The sequence below is a fragment of the Heliangelus exortis genome, chromosome W, assembly GCF_036169615.1.
Source record: "Heliangelus exortis chromosome W, bHelExo1.hap1, whole genome shotgun sequence".
NCBI classification, from domain to species: Eukaryota; Metazoa; Chordata; class Aves; order Apodiformes; family Trochilidae; genus Heliangelus; species Heliangelus exortis.
The window spans coordinates 13,395,665-13,418,233 of record NC_092453.1 but is presented as its reverse complement, the minus strand read 5'-3'; the positions used below and the strand labels follow the sequence as shown (position 1 = coordinate 13,418,233).

Sequence of the window (22,569 nt, the reverse complement as noted above, 5' to 3'; positions counted from 1 at the left end):
TCAAGTGTAAAAATCTTATTAGGGTCTGCATGCCCTCTGCTGGATATTGCCGACTGGAGACTCTTGGGTATTTCATAATGTTACAGTATATTTACCACATCATTCCTGATGTTTTGCCATCCACTGACAAGCTTGGAGTTTGTTTTGTCTGCTTAGCTAATCCAAATTATCCAACCCATTGTTTTTAAAACATCGAAATTATAACAAAAATAAATAGTAGCTTGCTTTTTTATTTTTTTTTTTCCCTTAATTTTGTTGTACTGAACAATATTAGAGATGAATACTCTCTCTGTTGATATGGAACTGGGTATTTAATCTCAGGCAGTATTAGAGACTCGGGTGGGTCTGTCTGTAGCTGCAGATAGTTCATGAAAATGAGGGAAACCAGGAGGTGAATTGCTCCCAAGGCATTGATGCTTTTGGTGCTAAAATCTGAAAAATTATCTTTGCCATCGAGCTTTGGAAAAAGGTCCTTGAGTGCTTGTGGGCAGCGTTTGTTGCTGAGCTGGGCTCCGGGCAGGAGGGGGGAGGCTCAGGGCTGGGCTGTGGCTTTGGGGGTCCCATTGCTGTCACCCAGCACCCTGAGATGGAGCCTTTTGGGAGAGAAAGGAGCTGTCTGATGGCTGTGGCTGCTGCTTGTCATGCCGAGGTGTGGATTTGATCCCTAATCTGAGTGATAAGGCTCCTGAGCTCTTTATCCTTGCTCGTGTAGTTTGTGTTAGGAGCCTTTTAATAAACACCACTAGATAGGGGTGGTTTACAGAGCAAAGATTTAGAGGCCAGGCTTGGGCTGGGGGAAGGTTTATTGTCCCCTTTCAATTCTGTGTCTTTGGTGGCCTTAGATCCTTATCTAACTTGTTTTAAAGTGATTCTGTTTTCATGCTTGAGTGAAAAGCCAGGTTTCCAGATCCACGATAAAGATCTCCTGAACCCATCCCTGAACAAATGAGGAGGGATCACCCTGCAGAGTATTTCAATTTAAAATAGCCCTGTGAGGCTTACTTAGGATAAAACAATATCCAATGCTTTGCATTCAATTCTTCTATATTGCTCTCAGGTCTGGAGTATTATTCCAGCATGGGTTTTGTTTCATCTCTTTATGAAAATGTCCCTTTTTATTATTTCTGAGTCTTTTGTAGTAGATAATGCCTTTGGTGTATTTTTTGTTGCTCTCTGGTGCCTGTCTTCATCCCCTGCCCATCTTCTGACTATCAGGCATTCCAGGAATGAGAAGTGGAACACGGTGGATGTGTTTCCTTGGAGTTTTTGTTCCTCTCCCAAAGAAACGTGCCCGTTTCCAGCGGGATCCAGGTGCTGAGATCAGGGCAATCCTTTCCTCCAGCCTGAAACGCCGTGCAGGCATGAAAAGGAAAAGCAGGCTGAAGGTGTTTACCAAGTCAGATGCATCCTCACTCAAAAGGAGGGATTTTTCCCAGAAACCTTCTTTCTTCTTCCCTTGGCAGCTCCGGAGCGGAGGTGCCCGGGTGCTCGGGGCTCTCTCAGCCCCGCGACAAGGAGGAGGCTTTTAGGGGGCTTCAGACTCCTTAGGTGCCATGGCTTTGGGCAGCATGGGAAGAAGCAGTTGTTGTGTTTCAATACCTGATTTAATTATCAAAGTTTATTACTCTGGTCTCAATTAATGCCTGTGCTTGGTAGGGAGCTCGTTACGGGGCCTCGGCCGCTGTCTGAGCTCTTGGTGGCAGCGACGGCCGCACAGTGCCAGTACCTGCCTGTCCCCTGCTTTACTTCAGGGTGCTGAAAACCTGTCACAAAGGGTGCAGCGAGCTTGTCCTGACTGGATTAGACACAATCTGTCCTCTGGTGCAGCTGCATCATCCAGGCAAAGAACCAAATAGTAGCATCAAGCCTGTCTTTTACAGGATAGCGGGGTAATCTTTGCAATCTGATTGATTTCGGTGGGACTAGTCAAGGATTTAGGGACCATTTAATATAAATCTGGTAAAATATGGTCTTTGGTGTTCTCTCTTCACGTTCTTAGAGCTTCAAGTGTAGCTTTACCCACAGCTATCTTGCTTCAAAAGCAAGGCAAACAGAGTGCAGGCAGCGAGATCGCCCGCTGCCCCGTAATAGACACTATTATTTGGGAGATTGCAGAAATAGATTGAACAATTTGCCTCAGCCTTTTGGTTTGGGTCCAATATTTCATGAACAGACAGCAGGGACAAAAAGAAAAAGAAAAGAAAAAAAAATAGGAAGGGGTCTGGTATTTTCATGGAATAAGTGAACAGGGATAGGAGAGACAGGGGAGCTGGGGATGGGCAGCGCCGGGTCGGTCCCTTCCCAGGCAGCAGATCCCTGCCCATCCCTGTGTGTGAGGGGTAGAGAGGGACACATACACCTTTGGTGTGTTTGTAGGGCTGTATTTTGTCTTTTGGGATGTTGGGGAATCAGATTTGCCTAAATTGAAGCCTAAGCTCTAGCCCGATGAGGTGAGTGAGTGCTGAGTTCTCTGGGTTTCCTTCCTTTAGTTTGCACAGCTTGGCTCTGTAGCTTTATTTCAGCACAGGGTTTAGGATTTAATTTCCTTTGCATTTTGATGGTGCTGTTTGAAAAAAAAAAACCCACCAAACAGAACAACAAAACACCTCTCCCTTTGTGGTGGTTCTTGCTCTGGCATTGTAACATCTTTCAGAACCATTACTGGTTACTGTGCAGCAGTGCAGGGGCAAAAAGCCTCAAAAAGATCTTTCTGCAACATTTTGGGGCGTGATGCCGTTCAGCTTATTGGCATTAATACCTTCCCTTAGCTTTGTATCTAGTTTGTGCAGCTTCCCTCAGTCAGTTGCTGTGTCATTTGTACTATTTTGTGAACCTTATTGCACCAACTTTGCTGAAAATCTCTTGGATTTCTTCCTTATTGTCTGTACTTCACATATAGCACAAAGCAGGAATAGCTCATTAACATGATACTTCTATTACCATCGGATGAGATTCTTTGTGATGTAAAATATGATCTTCAAACACTCCCTCAACTCAATCTGTTGTATTTTAACTGTATATCCTGTGGCAGGGAGTGCTGGAAAAGTCTGGATATAGAACCCAGACCAAGCCCCAGGGAGTAACTCGCCCAAGCAGAGCAACTCTCTCTCCTGTTTAAAGACTGAAAGAGGAGAAATTGCAGCCAGACCCCCAGTGGCTGCTACTGCTGGGACCCATTTGTCCCCCCACTTGGCAGGGATGATGCCCACCCAACCTTTTCAGCACCTTTCCCTGTAGTCTGAGCACAAGGGTCACTTTTTCCCCTGCCAATTCCCTGCTGCTGGCTACCTGGGAGCTGCTCCATCCATCACCCATCCCTGCCCTCCCTGGAGCATCCCTACCTGCCCTGGGAGCATCCCTGCCTGCCTTGGAGCATCCCTGTCCACCCTGGGAGCATCTCTGCACTCCCTGGAGCATCCCTACCTGCCCTGGGAGCATCCCTGTACTCCCTGGAGCATTCCTGCTTGCCCTGGGAGCATCCTGCCCACCCTGGAGCATCCCTGCTCACCTTGGGAGCATCCCTGCTCACCCTGGAGCATCCCTGCTCACCTTGGGAGCATCCCTGCTCACCTTGGGAACATCCCTGCCCCCCCTGGAGCATCCCTGCTCACGTTGGGAACATCCCTGCTCACCCTGGAGCATCCCTGCTTGCCCTGGAGCATCCCTGCTCACCTTGGGAGCATCCCTGCTCACCTTGGGAACATCCCTGCCCCCCCTGGAGCATCCCTGCTCACCTTGGGAGCATCCCTGCTCACCTTGGGAACATCCCTGCTCACCCTGGAGCATCCCTTCTCACCTTGGGAGCATCCCTGCTCACCTTGGGAACATCCCTGCTCACCTTGGGAACATCCCTGCCCACCCTGGAGCATCCCTGCCTGCCCAGTAGAATCTACTGGGCAAAGCTTTGAGCTGTCTCAGAAAAAGCCTCCAGCCAGGGACAGCCTTTGGATCTGCATCGTGCAATTAAGAGCCCCCAAAATTTCATTCAATCCTTAAAAACATTTTCTTGGTCTGTTTTTCCTCCCCTGGCGTTTTTTGGATTTTTGGGGTGGGTTTGGGGTTTTTTTGGGTTTTTGGTTTTGGGTTTTTTTTTTTTTTTTCGCTTGTTTTGTTTTTTGGTTTTGGTGGTTTGAAGAACAGACTATTCAGAAGTTCAGAAGAGATCAAGCAGCTGCCTGCTGGACTCTCTGATGAAAATATGGGTTTGTTTTTTTTTGTGGAGGGCCCAGGAGGTTGTCCATGGAGGGACAGGGGTAGATGTTTGAGTGGGAGCTGCTTTTAGGTGTAGCATGTAGCATCCAGTGACTCATTTCTATCAACGAGCCTTTTCTAATTCTATACAAATTTTACCTCGATTTCTCTGCTGAAATGAGTCAGGCTTTCAAATCTCTGAGGCAAAAAAAAAATAAAATGTAAATAATGCTATTAAAACCCCCAGTGCTTAATGTGGCTGTCACTGTCAGCAGTGCCCGTGCCTCGTGTCAGGCAGGGCTGGTGTTTGGGGACCTTGGCTCCCAGTAGTGAGCACTGGGATGAGTCCAGCACTGGCATGCTCAGATCCCTCCTTTTTTGTGCAACCAGACTGAAACAAGCACCAAAAAAAAAAAAAAAAAAAAAAAAAAGTGAATTCAGGACCTATAGATGAAAGCAGAAGCTGCTTCCTGCTCCTCATAACCATGCAAATAAAGCCATGGCAGGCTGGTACCATGGGTGTGTTCTTTCTACCCAGACAAATGTGGAACTGGGCAGTCCAGCCCATTCTTTGGTTGCTCAGAACCTTTTCCCAAATGTCCCCCAGCTCCGTGTCCCCCTGCCTGGTCTGACTTGGGCACTGAATTCCCTTTTCATTTGTCATTCTCCATCCATGAATTGCTTGGGCTCCCTTCAGGATGCATTCAAGACAAGAGACATCAGAGGGAACAATCATTAATTTCCAAATAAAATAAAATAAATAGGTTGAAGACCCAAATTTGCAGCCATTAGAATTCCAATCTGTAAAAACAATTACTTTTTTTTGTTTGTCTCTTCCCAGCCAGGTTTCCTTTCTTCAGTCTAACCAAGAGCTAAACCCCGAGCAGGGCAGCAGAAACCTGAATTAGAATCTTCTGGTCAAACTCATCTCTGGGGAAAAAAAAAAAAAAATTAAAAAAAAATCTGTCATAGATGAAATCAATGCAAACCTTGAACTGAAGTCATTTATAGAAATAGCTTCACTTCCTTTTCTTTGCAGATGGAAAGAGTTGCCTCGTGCCTCTCAATCTGCCCACCAGAAAAAAGCTAAGGTGCCCTATCTCCCAGGGCAGGGAAAAGAGAGGGGGGAATCTGAGGACTTGCATTTCTGCTTTGGAAGTTGCTGAAATTTTCTACTTAATTTGATTAATTTTTCAAAGTGCACCATGGAAAGGCAAGTGGCTTCTTTATTGATTGATTGGCAATCCCGGGCTGCTTTTGTTTTCTGCAGCCAAAGGAAAATGCAAACAAAATATTTATGAAGCAATCGGTTTAGCTTAGTGAAGATAAGCAGTGCTTTTTCTAGAGGTATTTAGAGAGCAGAGACTTGAGATTTGGTGTTTGTCAGAAAACAGGAGCTGCCTGTAGTTCTTTCTTTGTCTCTCCTTTGATTGGCATGCATTGTGTCAATTAATGGAAAAAAAAAATAAAAAATATATATATATATATTTACCCACACGCTAAGTTCCTGCCTCCGAGAAGAATGGAGATGCTTTTCCTGCCTTACCTAGAGAACAAGTGCAGGCTGGAAAGTTATTCCCCAGCCTTTGTAGGTCAACTTCTTCCATGGAGCTTTGTTTCAATTGTCAGATCAGAAAGCCACGGAAGGGCACAGATCGTGTGGCGTCTTTGGAGCGCCGCTAACAAATGGCACATTTCAGCATTTGGTCCTCTAGGTAGAAAAAAATTAATCAGATGTCTGACAAGATTTGTTATTCATCTCTATTTCAGGCTCTTTTTTTTTTTTTTTTTTTCTCCCCTTCTTATTTTTTTTTTTCCCCCCATTTCCTTTTTTTTTTTTTTTTTTCCCCCTGCCTTACGACAAATATGACTAAGGGGTACTTTTAGGTTTTAAAATATGGACAACAGTAGTCCATGCAGTCAAAGACTCGAACGATTAATGCTACCCTTATGCCTCTTTTGAGGAGTTTTAGCCATGGGGCTTGGCACTGCCACCATTGTCTTTGTGCCAAAAAATATCCGCAGCGGCTGCCGCATTCTAGTACTAGAGGGTTGTCTCGAAAATTCCGCAGTGAATGCGTCGGGTGTCTACATCGCTGTAGACTCTCCCTCTTTTTTAAACCCTAAAAAAAAAAACCCAACCCAAAAAACCCAAGAAAAAAATTAAAAAACAAGGAGGGGTGAAGCTTTAGCTCGTGCAAACCTCGGAAAAAGGGACGGTAGAGGCTGGAGCGGCTGGGAGTGATGCAGAATGTAGAGTAAACGTGGAAATTCAGGAGAAGCTTTTTGTGTTTGGGGAGCAGAAAGAGTTGCCTGAAGAGCCTACCCTTGCGTATTAGCCAGCACTCTTGCAAATTTTATTATCTGAAAGAAATGTGCCAGTGAATTTTAAGCAGAAAATCGACATCTAGACTGTAGCTAATTCGAAACGGACAGTTTGTACAAAAGATGTTTCCCCCCCTCCCCAAAGCGAAGTGCAAAAAGTATGATAATTCCATAATTACAGCTGGAGGTGTACGTGTGTCTATCTTGCCAGTGGTTTCTGGACTTTTTCAGAAATTTGGGTGATTTGTTCTTAATGGAGGAGGCAGCTTTCGAGCTGCGTGTGGGAACAACAGCAGCAAACGTAATAAAGTTAAAGGCTTACACTGGCAGAATGAAATGTGTTCACTCATGAGCTCCAAAGCGATCTGTTTGGTGGTAAAAGTGGATGCTATAGATGAAATCTTTACAAGGAGCATAATCCTAAAAAAAAAAATAAAAAAATAAAAAAAGGAAAAAAAAAAAAAAAAAAAAGTCAATCTCCTGCTGGCTGCTGTGCCGCTTTGGTACCTCACAGACTTCGACAGAGTCCTGGACGAGTGCCCATTGATGTCATGGAAACACTCAAATTACTGAGAATGATTCATGTCTATGCTGTTCTCTTATCCTCCCCCACACAAATAGAAGTAGATTTTAACCCTGACAACTTGTAATTTGCAGTGGGTTTATTTTTGTATCTGGATAAATATTTTTTAACAACTGAAATTAAGATGAGGCTGCCTGTGTCTGATACGATAGAAAAGAAGATTACTGCTACCCAGGCAGCAGCCAGAATCGTGGGCAAAGTACCTTGTGGTGCTGTTTCTACTTGGTTCCCCTCGACCCTATTTTTCTCTTTGGGGTTTTTTGTCCTCCCCCCAGTCCTCACTGCTTATTTGCAGAGACTTTCTGGCCCTCTTGGGGTGATGGGAAGTAGCACACATCACTCCAGCCGTGCCAGCGAGACATTTTGTTTGCAGCTCTCAGCACTGGACTCAGAAATTCAAATTTTGTTGTCGTTTCCATCCTCATTTCCAATGGTTTCTGCCAAGGCTCCCAGTGCTCTGAACCATGGTTTTGGTATAGCCAGATACAAGGGCTTCCCAAAGTTCTTACGTGTCCAAGTGCCCTACGGATTTCAAATATGTTGTGGAGGTTCCCTTGTAGAAGTAACTATTGGATGTAGAAAACAAACAAAATCAAGTAACAAAGGCAAGACTTGAAAAAGGATTTTTCATCCCAGACCCCTCCCAATAGCCAAACTTTATCAATTAATAGCAATTAATACCCCCAAACCTACGAGCTGGATATGAAGGGAAAGGCTTGGGGAGCCCAAACGTGGCCACGCAGGTTTGGGAGGGCCGGGAAGGAGCCACATCAGCTTTTGTCTGACAGCTTCCCCACCCTGGGTCCTTTCTGAGATGTGTGAGGAGACCCAAGGGGACAGTGGCAGCCAGGGACCCCTCACCTGCCACCTCCCCCACGCCAGCCCCTGACGTTTGGTGGTGGCAGATGCTGTGGTTGTTCTCATCTGAGATTTCTCAAGGCACTTAAAGGATGTTTTCCACGGCTTGGGCAGGTGTAGGGGGGTTTGGTGCTGGGCTGGCACCACACCTCTGGGATGTGGGGCTCCAGAGCCAGACACAAACCTGGCTCTGAGGTGCAGGGGGGTCTTGGAGGGACTTGGAGGCAGAGATAAAGCGAGCATCTGGTCCCTGGTAAGTGGGACTGTGTGTTGTGGGTTTTATGCCCCAGCCTGTAATAAAAACTTTAATTTTACGAGTGATTTTTACTGTGCTCTTGGATGTTTTGTTAGATAATTCCTCCCCCCCCCTCCCGTGATTATCCTCGCCATAAGGGTGGTCTTTTAGTGTCAATATGTTTTGTATCAGCCCTCTTGACTGCTCTTTGTCTCGGGAGCACGTGGTGCAGGGCTGCTCAGCCATGACTTAATGCTTTGCAGAAACCACCTCTTCCCTTCTTGATTTCACTCGAGTCTGCCCATTCAGACCTGAAAGAACCTTTATTTTCCTTTGTAAATATGGCGTAACCATAACTGGTACTGCGAGGCAGGCTCTTGGAGCTGTGTTAAAGGCTGCCTGGGAAAAAGAAAAAAAAAAAAAAAAAGGGAGAAAAAAAAAAAAAAAAGGGTACTTAGAGCTGGCAGAGAAGCTCAGCAGTCATTGGGCTCAAGTCCCAGCCAGAGAGAGACTGGTGAACTGGGAGAGAATGGTGAATTCCCAACCAGCACCTCTCTCCCAGGTGTCCATCCCACCATCACCTGGATCAGGAGGAATTTACTCCTGGGAAAGAGAGCAGGGAGCTGCATTCCCAGCAGCAGGACTCACCGTGTCCCCAGTGGGCACCAGGACAGGGCACCAGGATGCTCAGCTCACTCCTGGTTCTGGGAAGTTGATTTTTTGCTCAGTGTGGAAACGTGTGAAGCCCTTGGTGTTGCCTCCAAGCATCCTGCAGGCAGCAGGGCCTCTCTTACACCTGTAAACAGCGTGAGGAAAACGTGGTGACCATCATAAAGTGCTCAGAGGAGCTCTGTGGATGTGTTTGTGCCTCTTACACATCTCTATTTTTTTTGTTTTTGTTACCAGGTAAAACAGAAAGGGGCTCCTACGCATCCTACGGAAGAGATTCCAACCTCCAGGGTTGCCACCAGGTAAGTGAGAGCCTGCTGGGCAGAGGGGTTGGGATAAATCCTCTCATTAATGAGGCCTTCATCTCCAGGTTGGGCATTTTTTGGGGTAGGCTCTGTCCTAACCAGCTGCAGGTGTGAGTTTCGAAAGCTCCTGCCTGAGCTTTTCCAGCCAGGACACAATTCCTGGAGACCATTAACACTGGGGCTGCCCCAGTTCCACCCCAGGTGGGGCTGCTGTGAACTATTGCTCCTTGTCCCTCCCAACAAAGCCCCAGTGTTGGGCATTCCAGGTCCTTCCCAGGAGTCACAGGCAAGGGAAACCCAGGGCAGAGCCAGTGGCAGCCCTGGCTTTGGGTGGCTACTGCAATAAATTGTAGTTTTCATCGAAAGTGTACGATGCTGTGTGAAAACAAGGTTGTATTGAGGGATAAAAATGTCTGTGAAAATATGATTTGTTGTCCCTTTTTGTTTCGGAATTGTTTTTGGCTGGAAGTCAAGGCCAGCAGGCTAACAGCAAAGGCGTCTCAAGGGAAGGCTGCGTGAGCTAGAAAAATAAGAGTAGTTTAATTAAATAATAAAATGCCAATGTAATACAAAGGTATAGCGTGTGCTTCTCTGCACTTTGCATTTGAATCCTTTGGAAGTCTCCAGAGAAAGTCTGAGGCTAAAAATACTATCAATAGCCAAAAGTCTGCTCTTTGTTTCGAGACAATTGATTTTCTTAAAAGACACTTTCTTTTTAATTTCAGGAGCAATATTAATCGTGCCTTGAAATTCATTTTGTTCTCGAAGAGTGCAAGGCTCCCTTTCCTTTTTCGAAGTGCAGAAGCTTGCACTTTGGAAAACTATTGAAAGAATTTAATAGCCTTCTTAATATTCAAAGCTTTATATTGTTCAAATCTGCCAGGGAAAAAAAAAAAAAAAAAAGAGTCACAACAAAAATAAATGACAAAAAAACCCAAGTCAAAATACACATTATTTCCCTATAGGAAAGGGAAATACTCGATCCCTTCTTTCCCTTTGTGTGTTTATGTTCTTTAATAATATGTGGCAACAGTTTATTCTTATGTTGTTTGGGGGTTTTTTGAACGTTTGGTGGAGAAAAATGAAATCATTTGAGCAATTAAAAAGGCATTTCTGTTGGCAGTGCACACGTGTGAGCCATCAGCTGGGAGGTTTGGAGGGTTTGGAGGCCAATGTTGGTGCCTCTTCCCTCCCCAGCCCTGGGGATGCAGCTAGGAACAGCCCAGCTCCTGAGCCTGGCTCCCAGGGATGCCCAGGTTTCTCTGGATAGACAGGATGGAAAGGATTCCATGGATGGCAAAAAAGGATTCTGTGGATGGAAAGGTTGCCATGAAGGGAAAGGTTTCTGTGGATAAAGAGGTTTCCAGAGGTGGATGGGCTGCTGCAGATGGACAGCTTTCCATGGATGGATGGATGGATGGATGGATGGATGGATGGATGGATGGATGGCCAGTGCAGGGAAGCAGCAGCCAGGAGCTGCACCACAAACCCCACATCCCTGCTGCCCACTTGAGGAGCCATTTCTAGCCAGTCCTCTTTGCTTCTAAATCCTTGTATGTTTGCTTTTTGTTGCTGGGAGGTAGCAGAATCTGTTCCTTTCCCCTGGGTCTGTGTAATCTGGGGATGTTGGAGCCCCCATCTAAGGTGAGACCCATTTTCCCTGCAGCTCCAACCTCCTGGACATCCCATGCTGTTGCTCTCTTGGCTCTGGAAAGACCTTTTCTTTGCTTCTTTGGCTTGTAGTTTTTCTTTCAGCTGTGTTGGAATGATCTGGTGATGCTCAAGTAAGGGAGAGCTGGTTTCCAAGTTCAAAGTGGCATCACACCTGAAGGAGTGGGATGGTTTGCAGGGACCTCGTGCTTGGAGTCTTCATGGGACTCATGCTGTGGCCTCTTTTGCCTTGCCTACCCCCTCTCCTTTGCTGTGGTTTCATTCATGAGAAGCTGAGGAATGTTAGGAAAATATTCCCCCAAAAATGCAAATAATAAAAATTCCAATCCGTGGAATAGGGTCTGTCTTTCTGCTGCCTGCATCTGTTTTGGTTTTTTTGGTTTTTTTTTTTTTGAAGTGTGGTGGAAATGTGGATGAAGCAGATGACCAGACAGGAAGGGGAAAAAAAAAAAAAAAAAAAGAATTCTTTAATAAGAACCTTTTGAATTCCTGAAAGGTGCAGAAGAAATAAAGCTTAATGCTGAGGCTGGACCATCTGGTGTCTGTTCTCCAGGCTGCAGAACTATCAGGATCCACCAAATTATTAACAAGTATGAACCTTTAGGCTTAAAAGAAAATGAAAAGCTCAAAGCCCATTGTGAGCCTTCTAGGATGTGCTTTCACACGTCCTGAGCAAGATGAGCTTCTCTAGACTGGAGAGACTGACAAAAACTTGGTGAATTCCAAAGGAAATTTTGGTGGTGGTGGTGGTGGTGAGGGGCTCCTGGAGCCTGGGGAGGGACTGGAGGAGCAGCAGGAGCTGTGTGAGCTCCTTTTTTTCCTGAACCCAGGAGGAACGTGCAGATTTTGTTGATTTCTGAAAGGTAAATTGCTACCTCCAGATGTGATACATTGCTCTCTGTAGATGAGTTCCTGGAACAATTAAGGAAAACTAAATACCTAACGATACTGAACTTGCTACCTATTAATCTTCTGGTAGGAAAAAAACCCAACAAGCTCCCAACACACAAATAGCAGTGATGATGGGAGCTCTCATCCCTGTGCTGTGTTCACACCAATGAGAGAAGAGGTCAGATGCACAGCAACCCATTTCCTTCCAGATGATTTTGCTTTCCAAGCCTAGGGCCCAATTGGGCTCTCCGAGAAAACCATAGCAAATCCAGCACTGATTACAGTGGGAATGGCAGAAAGCTCATCTTGGGAACTATTTAATTCCATTAGAGGAAAGGCAGCTAAGAAACATGTAGCAGAGCTGTTGTCAAGACACTTTTGAAACACTGGCTTCCTTGAAGTTAATGACAAAAATCTCATTTCATTCAGTGAAGTCAGGGTTTTGCTTCATGACTTAATTCTGTGCCACTTATCATTTCCCCAAAGATCAATCCTTTCTCTGGATGTGCTGGGTTGGGGGGGATTAGCAAGGCAGTAGGAATAATAAAAAAATACCTACGTGATGGCACTAACTTGCTCCTGGCTCCCTGCACTCCTCTGAGTTGTTGGTTGGGTACTCAGGTTGTAAGGATGTAGTAGTGAAGAGCGAGGCTGCTGCTTGATTCAGAGGGATTGATGGGGATCAGCACCACAAGGAAGAAGAGATAAAAGAAATTATTTGTTGGGGAGAGCTGAACATCAGGGCGTGCTGGAGGAGGGAAATGGGAGCTCTGTGCTTCAGTTTCCCAACATCAGTTCAGAACCCAGTCACGTTCTGTAGGGCACCAGCACCTGGATACCCAAAATTAAAGGTTCCATGTGCTGCTCACCCCAGTCTGGACCTTCTGGGCACTTCTTAAGGGATGACTGAGCTCACCCTGAGCTATGGTGCTTTTCTGAGCACTGGTTAATTCAGCAAAGCAATGAGTGGAGAGAAGTGTGAAATGGCCAGAAAAGATGCACCAGGATTTCCAAGGCAACGCAGGAGATTGTGTGTGGGAATAAATTAGACAGCCCTTTGAAAATTTGGATTATGCCTTTTTGGCAAATGCCTGGTAACAGATACTTAGCTTTTAAGGTGTTTTAACTTGAAGCAAAATCCCCAAATCCTAAGATGAGTTGTTTTTACTACTAAGTCTTTTAGCAAGTGAGTCTAAATGTTGGTTTTGGATGTCCTGATTTACTTGATGTTCAAGAAATACTCTGGGAGGCCAGTTGGAACCATCCCACCATTAAAAGCTGGCCCTGGAATGAAGCGTGGAGGTAAAAGCTGGCGCAGCTGCACGAGCTCAGCCAGATTGTTATTTTTCTTTTTTACCCTTTTGAAAAAACCACCAAATACATCCGCCACCAAAATATAACGAACTTTATCCCGATAAAGATCATATCAGAGCCCTCAGTTTGATTGCAGATAGCCCAGGGAAGAGGAAAGCCAGGCACTGGCATGATGCTCAGCTTGGGGTGTGCTGCAGGCTGAGCTGAGGCTGTAACAAAATGGCTCCTGTGTGATTCACAGCACTGTCAGCATCAGTGGGCAGCTCGCCCAAACCTCCTGCAGCTCCCTGCCTTGCCAGGATTTCCTCAGGGACCCTCTGGATAGCAATTCCTTCCAGGAAAGCCCATCGGAACACAGCAGGCTCCCGAGGAGCCCGAGGGATGGGACTGGCAGGACAGAGGCATCTCTGCACCCTCACACCCCACAGAACATTCAGCTCTTCCCTCTCTTCCTTTCACTGCTTTTTCTCCAGCTCCTCTTTTCCTCCTTGCTTTCCTGGGCTCCCTTCCCCAGCTCCAAACCCTCCTCTCCATCCCTCTGGAAGGGGAGCTGGGGGTTTCCAGGAGGCTCGTGGCCAGGGGCACAGGGAACGTGCCACCTCGGGCTGAGCTTCCTAAAACTCATTTTAAAAGTTCCTGCAGCCCCAGTTCAGCTTTCCTGATCCTCTCCCATCAGCTCTGACTCCCAAGTATTCATTGGACTCCTTCTGAACATCCCTCCTCCTGTGTGCTCCTGCATCCTCTCTCCTTTACCTCCCGGCTTCCCTTGTCCCCTGTCCCTCTGTGATGGGTGACAGGAGCCTTCAGACACCGTGGGGCTTGTGGCCCCCTCTCCCTTCTGCTGGGATAACCCGAGGGCTCTCAGGTTTTCCTTGGAGCTGGATGGGATGGTTTATCCTCCCCGTGGCAGGGCAGAAATCAGTCATTGGCTTTTTCCCCTCCAGCAAGTGGCTGTGGGGCCAACAGCCTCCCCACTTCCCTCCTGTCCCTTGCTGCCCCCCACTTCCAGCAGCAGTCTGAACGTTTCCCGTGGAGGTTGTGCAGAGAAGTGGCAGAAATAGTGCTGGAAAACTTTGAAATGGGGGTGATGGAAATGAGAGACAGGCAGCAGCAAGTGCCTGGTCAGCCCAGCTGCCTCTACCCCTGGAAATCCTTCCCTGACACTGCTCCTCTCACCCTGAGAAGGGAAGGCACAGAAATAGCTGTTGCCCATTTTCCTTTTTCTTCTGGAAGTGCTGGGACATCCTTTTTCTGCTGTGAATGACTGAATCACTGCAATATTCTAGGAAGAGGAGTCCAGCACAGCCAGAAAGGGGGGGGAGGAGGGAAGCAGGAAGGATTATCTTTTTATCTGATATGTACTTTTAAAAGGTCCTTCTTCAGTGCTTCAGTCAGTATGAGATTGAGACTAATGCATACTCTGAAATCAGGCTTTAAGCTGCTAAAGAATAACTCTCACAAAAATAACTCTGGTGGTGTGGCTGCCCCGTGCTCTCAAGTGCTCTTCCTTTCCTCCATCACCAACACCTTCTCCAGTATCTTGCAGAGCACTTGGGGGGGTGTTTGCTTGCTTTTTTTTTTTTTTTTCCCTCCTTTTTTTTTATGCCCTGCCCACCTTTCCCTAGCAATCAATAAAGGAGGGAAGACAGAGAAGGTGGGACCTGAGCTGGGGGGCACGGAGCTGCTGCTCATTTGTAACCTCGGGCGGGGACATCAGGGCAACGAATTTTTTTCCTTTTATTGGTACTGTATCCAAGAAGTTCTTAAATTTCATCTGGGTAATCCACCTGCAGTAAAATAACAAAACATTACTGCACTTAAGGAACATGTGTGTGCGTTGCAACGTTCCAGCCCTCCCTCCCAAACAGCTGCTTATGGAGTTGAGGATCCATTGTATGTATTCCCTGGAGCCCCCCTCTAATAATCGAGCCACATCTGCCATTCCAGGATTATAGGCACATGTAGGTTTATTGAAAACTATACCTGGAGATAAAAAAAATTAAATAACTCCTACCTCAATTAAATTGGCAAGCTACCTTTTCTGAAGATCAGATTGCAGACCTCAGGAGAGGCAGCCAGATCATTTTAGTCTTGGGTTACAAATTACTTAGTATTTTTTTTGCTTAGTCAAATAACTAGGTTTCCTCACATTTTGGTGGCAAAATGGCTTTACCTACAGTAATTTCTCCTTCGTTCTCCCTCCTGTGAAAAACAACACAAAAGCTGTACTGAAATTTAATTTTTTTTTTATGTGATGAGACGGGCAGTGTCCGTGCTCTTAACCAGAGCTTTGTTCAGTTTTCTTGAAATATTTGGACCCTCTGACTTCTTGCCGGGGCAGCCACGTGTGGATGGGGTGTGCTCAGTAGGAACCAGGGTATAAAATAGAATTAAGCTGTGTTGTACATGTAACTAAAAGAAATGCAAAGAGAAATTGCTCCTTACCCTTTGAGTCCTAAATTCCTCCTCAGTGGTTACAGCCATACTAAAATTTTTGTATAAATAGAACCATGCATGGGGAGATGGAGTAGGTGATCCCGAATCCAGCTTTCCCTGCCTTCAAAAAGGGAAATTTCAGGGACCCAAGGACACATTCTCAGTGTGAGCAGATAAAATCCTGGCTCCTGGGAGGTCGGTGCCAGAAGTCCCACTGAGTTCAGTGGGGCTGGGCTGTAGAATTTCACCTGGTGGCTCCTCTCTCCTTTCACCTCTCTCATTGCTTCTGCTCCAGCATCTCACTCTGGGAGGTGGAATCGTTGCTCCTGCTCCAGAAATTAGTCCCAAGTCCCCTAAAGTCCCCTCCTGTGATCAGGGGCACGTTGTGGACTAATGTTTTTGATGTCACAGCACTAAAATCACGACGCCAGAGATAAAATTTCCGTGTTAATCAAACGTATTAAAGGACCAGACTTCAGTTCAGATGTCTGAATGGCTCATTTAGCAGGATTCCTCATGCATCCAGGAAGACATGGGTTCATTGTCCAGATCATAATTGAAGAACTGCTAAAACCCAAGGCTGCAATTTCGTGGTAAAAGGAGTGCTTTTCTCTTAGCCCCTTGGATCAAATGTTAAGCTGAGGGCTATTTGATTGGAAGTGAGCATTCCAAGGGCACCTTTCTGGAGCTTATAACCTGGCAACAGACTAACACAGCGATTTGTAATGTGCAATAATGGGGTTATGTTGTGGTTGAGTGCTACCAGGAGCTTGGGTTCCCTTCCCAGTCCCTGCGCTCGGATTTTTGGTGCCATCCCGACAGTGATTAAAAGGGAACAGTGCTTGCCCACTGCTGCTGTACCCTGGGCTGGCTGTGCTGCTCCTTCCCAGTGCAGGGCTGGTCAGACTTGGATGGAAAAACTCCACTGAAAAGGCAGGTTGGGCTTGGAATGATTCTGGCAATTTTCAGTGCTTGGAATCGAGTGGTGTGGCGTGGGGGGGGTGATAGCTGGGGCTGCTCTCCTTGGCATCTAAGGTAGAGGTTGGCAGGTTTTGCTAATATAAATGCATAAACCCTAAAAAGCAAAGAATTGGTCCAGTGGAATAATAGCTGGAGCCATTTTCATTGTGTGTATGGTGCACAGAGCAGCATTTATTGAGCATCCCGTGCCTTCTCCAAAGGCTGCAGTCTCCCGTGTAGCTGTGTGCTCACAGCTCTCTGCTGAGCTGCCTGTTCCCTTCTCATACCCGGGTTCTTTCCAGATCACTCATGGAATGAGCCTCTTGCCCCACTCATAACCACGTTCTTCCCAAATAATTCATGGAATGAGCCTTCTTGCTCATGTAGCAGGAAGCATCCATCCCATCCGTAGCCTCTGGCTCCTCTGGGACACACCAGGTGTGTTTGTCACCATTGGGTCGGCTGTAGGGAAGGTGTTTTTCTGTGTATTTCTCAGCAGAGGTTGTCTCAGTCCTGTCCAGGCCACCACCAAGGTCATAAATCACCTTTTAAATTGGATTTCTTCAAGTCATCCCTGTGTTTCTGAGCACAAGGATCTCCCACAATCACCACAACCACCCCCGTGGCCACTTGTGCAGCCCAGGCTGTAGGTTGTGGCATTGCTCATTTCCAACAGGCTTTTTACTGCCCAGAACTTGCTCCCTTCTCCCACCACCCCCTTCTGACATGTGCTTACCTGCTGCTTTGCAGGGGAATGAAAAGCATCTTTAATCACACTTAATTACCATGCCACTGCAGGCAGGAACCTCACATACAGAGCAGCTCAAGATGGAGAAGCAAGATCCTTCACCAGCACGGAGAGACAGAGAACACTCATCCTTAAAATAATCTCAATTTGCAAAACACAGACTGCACAGAAAATTTTGCCAGGCTCTATTCTATGTAAAACAGCCACAAATTCACTCCTGCAAGCCATAAAACTCCTCTCGTTGTGCAAACTTCTTTACAGCCATCCAAGTCATCATTTCAGCAAGCTGTAAGTTGTCCACATCTCTCCAGGTTTCAAAATCCAGTGCATATCTTTTTTTTTTTAACACTTTGCACAGGTTTTAATAATTATATGTGAAGTCCTAGAGCAGAAGTAGGGAGGTCAGTACGTGGATAAACTGAGGCATCAGTGTTTGAGCAAAGCATCCAGCCAGCAGCTCGTTCCTGCTGCATGCCTGGGGAATTTCTTCACCTCCTCTCCTGAATGCTCTGGGAAGATCCAGATTAAACACAAGCCCAGGAGCTGCATATTTTTAAGAGCTTTCACTTTCCAGTCAACTCTCACCACCTGATTTTCACAGAAGGTTCTTTAAACCTCCTTCTTAATAGCTGGAGAAAAAAAAAATTATGTTTACACCATATTGTTTGAGTGTTACTCAAGTTACTCCTTCCTTACCCAGCAGTCCCCCCTGGCATCAGCACTGACCTTGCAGATTTTTTTTTTTTTTTTTTGGAAGCAGACACTCCAGCCATGTTTCTGTTGTTCTGTGATTTATTCCTTTCCTTCTTGGCTAAGAAAAAAAATAAAAATGGAGCAATTACTTTTGACAAGTAGAGATTTCAGTGACTGTGTGAGGATATGAATCCTACCAGCTATTTATGTATGGAATAATTAAAACCAGTGACTAAGTTCTTCTACCAGCCTGCCTAAAAAAAGAAAAGCCTCTGATACCTCAAACACACAAGAGACATCCAATGGCTGGAGAGTTGGTATGGAGCATCCCCTGCTTCTTCTTCATTTCTTTGCCTGTTGAAGATGCTTGCCCAGAGTGGTTTAATTCAGCATTTCTGTAGGGTACCAAAGCACAGAGTGGTTCAGATCCATCAGGATTTGGGGCCCTGGGTCCCACCTATGTTGCACATAAAATCATAGAATTGTTTGGCTTGGAAAAAACCTTGATCCCCCAGTCCAACCATTAACCCAGCCACCAAACCATGGCCCTCAGCACCACAGCTCCAGGGCTTGGAAATCCCTCCAGGAATGATGGGGACTCCAGCCCTGCCCTGGGCAGCCTGGGCCAGGCCCTGACAACCCTTGCCAGGGAGAAATTCTTCCCCAGCTCCAATCTAAACCTCCAGCTCAATTCCTCTTCTCCCATCCCTTCTTCCTTGGGAGCAGAGCCCGACCCCCCCTGGCTCCAACCTCCTCTCAGGGGGTTGCAGAGAGCCAGAAGCTCTCCCCTCAGCCTCCTTTGCTCCAGGATCAACACCCCCAGCTCCCTCAGCTGCTCCTGGGCAGACTTCTGCTCCAGACCCTTCCCCAGCTCTTTCTCTCTCTTTATTTCACACCCTGTCACCCAGTCAGGAGCTGGACCATGGATTTGAGACCCCTCCAGGAATGCTGGGGACTCCAGGCCCTGCCAACCCTTTCCAGGGAGAAATTGTTCCCCAGCTCCAACCTAAACCTCCCCTAAAGGGTCAGTGTAGGGTCAGGAGATGCCACCTGTCCCCATGGGGGTCCTGAGCTTGCTGTGCCACCCTGAGCTCTGCAGCCTCTGCACTTGGCTCTGGAGTGGCTCTGAGCACAGTTACACTTGGAGGGATCTCATCAGGGGCTGCAGAGAGTCACACAATCCTTGGGCTTGGAAAAAAACCTTGGAGAGCATCAACTCCAACCCTTAACCCCGCCCTGCCAAAGCCACCCCTGCCCCATGGCCCTCAGCACCACATCTCCAGGGCTTGGAAATCCCTCCAGGAATGATGGGGACTCCAGCCCTGCCCTGGGCAGCCTGGGCCAGGCCCTGACAACCCTTGCCAGGGAGAAATTCTTCCCAAGCTCCAATCTAAACCTCCAGCTCAATTCCTCTTCTCCCATCCCTTCTTCCTTGGGAGCAGAGCCCGACCCCCCCTGGCTCCAACCTCCTCTCAGGGGGTTGCAGAATCAGATTTTCCATCAGCTCCAGCATCCCCCTTCACCCTGGAGAGCAGAACCCCCATTTTCAGGGGTTATGACCCCACTTCTGTTGTCCTGGGGCCACCCCAAGGGCTCCCCCAGCATCCTGGTGGCTCAGTCTCACTTCCCCTTTCCTCTTGTGCTGGGGTTTTTGTGGTTCCCCTTTTATCACTGGGTTTCCCCATAACCAACTGGTGTTTTGCTGCTCTCTGGGGCTGCTGTGGCCATGGCTCTGGGGCTGAGCCTGACCTCTGTGTGCCTCTAAAATCTGCATTTTGTTCAGCTCCATCCTGCTCTGCTTTGCTTCTCACCTCTGAGTCCTCTTGGGAGCAGCATTTTGTAAGTTGGATTTTTCTTTCCCTTCTTCTACTCTGGCTTTAAAAATTGCCCAACACATTGGTGGTGCTGGATAAATAATAAATAATAATAATAATAATATCCCAGGGCCTTCTGGTGCTGTTGCAGCAGAGGAGGTGAATGTCTGCCAGGCACTCAGGTCTCACTGCACTATGTTTAGCAGCAATGGAGAAATTAATATTTTTATTTTGTTTTGAAGTTAAGGGCAGAATATAGCCATCTGTCTGCCTGCTTGTAGGTTGGTCTTTTTTTTTTTTTTACTTTAAAAAATAAAAAAACCTGTTTTCTTTCTTTTGGAAGGCATCCTGGTTGATTGTCAGGAGAAAACTTTAATACTACAGGTAGAATTCTGGATCTTTCCCATGTCCTTGTGTTTAAGAAGCAGCTGAGGGATAAATGCATCTAAAGCCCAACAAAACCCAACTGGGTCACTGAAATCCACCTCACCTGGGTGTTTCTCTGCCTCTTTTTTGCCATACTCTGTAGTATCTGCAGTGGCCAACAAGGTGCTGGGACAAATCCAGCTTTTGGGGAGGGTTATATTTTTATTGATTCATTTAATGCAAAAAGAAAAAAAAAAAAAGGCAATTAACTACCCAGTGTATCACAGGCACCTCCAGGGGAAATTAGCAAGAAGGTGCCCATTGCTTTATGTCCCTCTCCTCTCTTCTCCATGCTGGGGAAGGAGTGAAGGGTGCTGACATCAGCTTTGATGGAGCTGGGGTGAGCAAGAAGATAGAAAATTGACCCTTTTCCTCTTTCCAAGTTTTAAAAATCCTTCTTGCCTTCTCAGTCCCATCATCCCCATGATTTCTCAGTCCCATCATCCCTGTGTGCTGCTTTCTGCTGGATTTACACCAGCACCAACCTGCCTGGGCTGGCTGTAGAGCTGGAGCATCACCTTGTAGGCAGGATACTGAAGATCCTGGGATAATCAAGATCCTCCTTCCCTTTGGATGGAGAGCAGGATGCTGCTGTTTGAGGCACCAGCTTGGTGGCAGCCCAGCAGGTGACACTGAGCACCAGAAGCTCTTTTGGTGCAACCCAAGCACTTGTAGCTTGATTTATTCTGAATTAAATGAGCGTGCCACTGCTTGCAGACACGTTGCTCCTCCCTGGCTTTGGGCAGGTGACAGAGCACATCTGCTTCAGCTCCTGGGACACAGATGATGGGGACAGATGAAAATCCCCCCGTGAGGACAGAGCCTTGCTGAGTTTCTGCCTGTGTGAGGACACCTGGGTTACTACGTTTGGAAGCCAGCTCTACCTGGAGTAAGCAAGCCCCAGGGGGGCAGGGAAGAGCTGCACTAATCCCTGCACTCCAGCAGCTTTGGAGGGCTGGGGAGGTGACCATGGAGGTGACCATGGAGGGTTTGGTGCCCCAGCTTTCCCTGGAGCAGGTGGCAGGCTTCATTTTTATGGAAAAGCTCCTTTTCCCCCCCCCCCTACGGTGCTGACCTGCCCAGGAGGCAGTTTGCAGATCTGCTCTGACTCCCTGAAAAACACCAGCTTGTTATATTTTTACCTGTGTCAGCTTAAAAAAGGGCTTTTTTTTTTTTTTCTCTCCAATTTCTCATAGCAGCTGAATTTGCCAATTTTGTTGTCGTAGGGCAACTCTTAATTTTTTGTCCTGTCTTAAGCACAGGGTGACCTCAGCTCGAAACGAAGGTGCCTTGGCACTTTTTTTCAGCCTCAGCTCTCTGCTGTGTTAAAATATATTTTTTTTGCCATTCAGGAGCATGTTTTTAGCTGGCTGGAAAAAGATTACAAATAGCAGAGGGAAATTCAGAAGAGAGGCAAAAAGAAAACTCCTATTTTCAATACCACCAGTGTCGTTTGTTGGGGTGAGGTGGATTTGCATAACGTGGTCCTGGAAAAAAATAAATGTGACTTTGTAACACTGAAAAAAAAAAAAAAAAAGGTTCTGGTAACATGATTTGGATGCTCAGGCTGCTCCATAAATTTTGAGCAGTGCTTTCCCCCAAAAAATGATGGCAGTGAACACCATCCTTTAGGCTGAGGAGAATGATTTTTTTTTTTATAAAAAAAATCTTGCTTCCCCATCAAAAAGAGAGCTCTTTCAGGCTTATGGATAGTAAGAAGTTAACAAAAATAAAAATAAAAAAAAAACCAAAACATCCTCTGAGGCACTTAAAGTATTCAGCCTGGGTTTTGTTATTTTTTTTGGACAGGAAGTTTCTTTGGTCTCTCAGCTGTTTTTACGGTAACTTTTCTCTTGGTTAAAAATATTCCTCACATAATTTCAGAAAAAAAGGCTGTTTCCCAGGCATTTGAACTTGGGGAGGCCTTTCCTGTGTTCTCAGATTCAAAGGGAAAACAATAATTATATCATTAAAAATGGGAATTCAGCCACGAAACACCTTTTTAAGACTGAGGCATGTCAGGATATTTCACCCTGCCTGAGCCAACCTGAGCCAGGATTTTTGGTGTAAGCTGTTTGTAGTCTGCTGCTTACAGAGGGAAGAGATGATAATTGACTTGTTAGGTTAAACAGGTCTTTTTTTTTTAGGGTTTGTAATAATTTGGAACATTTTGAAGCAAGTAGTGGTAGGACACCCTTACTGAATCATGTGGAATTGCTTACTTGAGCTGAAAAAAAGCAGAGCAGCCTCCTGCCAGCAACTCTTCAGTATTTCTCTCAGGGAAAAAGAGTGCAAAAAATGTCATTTTTTTTTTTCTCAGCATTCATTTTTGCAGCTCAGTAATCCTCCCTGTCTCCTCTCCATCTCTCCCCTCCATAAGTGACCACAAGGCTGCTGCCTACCAGATGGCACAGGAGAGGAGAGGACTGGGAAAGTGGGCACTGGGAGAT

The 22,569-nt window shown here is 46.4% G+C and overlaps 1 protein-coding gene across 1 annotated transcript in view; it reads left to right on the top strand.

The window, feature by feature from the left end:
• TCF4 (transcription factor 4) overlaps positions 1–22,569 on the top strand; it is a 218,582-nt gene that overhangs the window by 93,442 nt on the left and 102,571 nt on the right. The window contains exon 6 of the mRNA XM_071729830.1: positions 9,099–9,163. Within this exon, the coding sequence (XP_071585931.1) occupies positions 9,099–9,163 (65 nt within the window). The remainder of the gene's footprint in view (positions 1–9,098; positions 9,164–22,569) is intronic.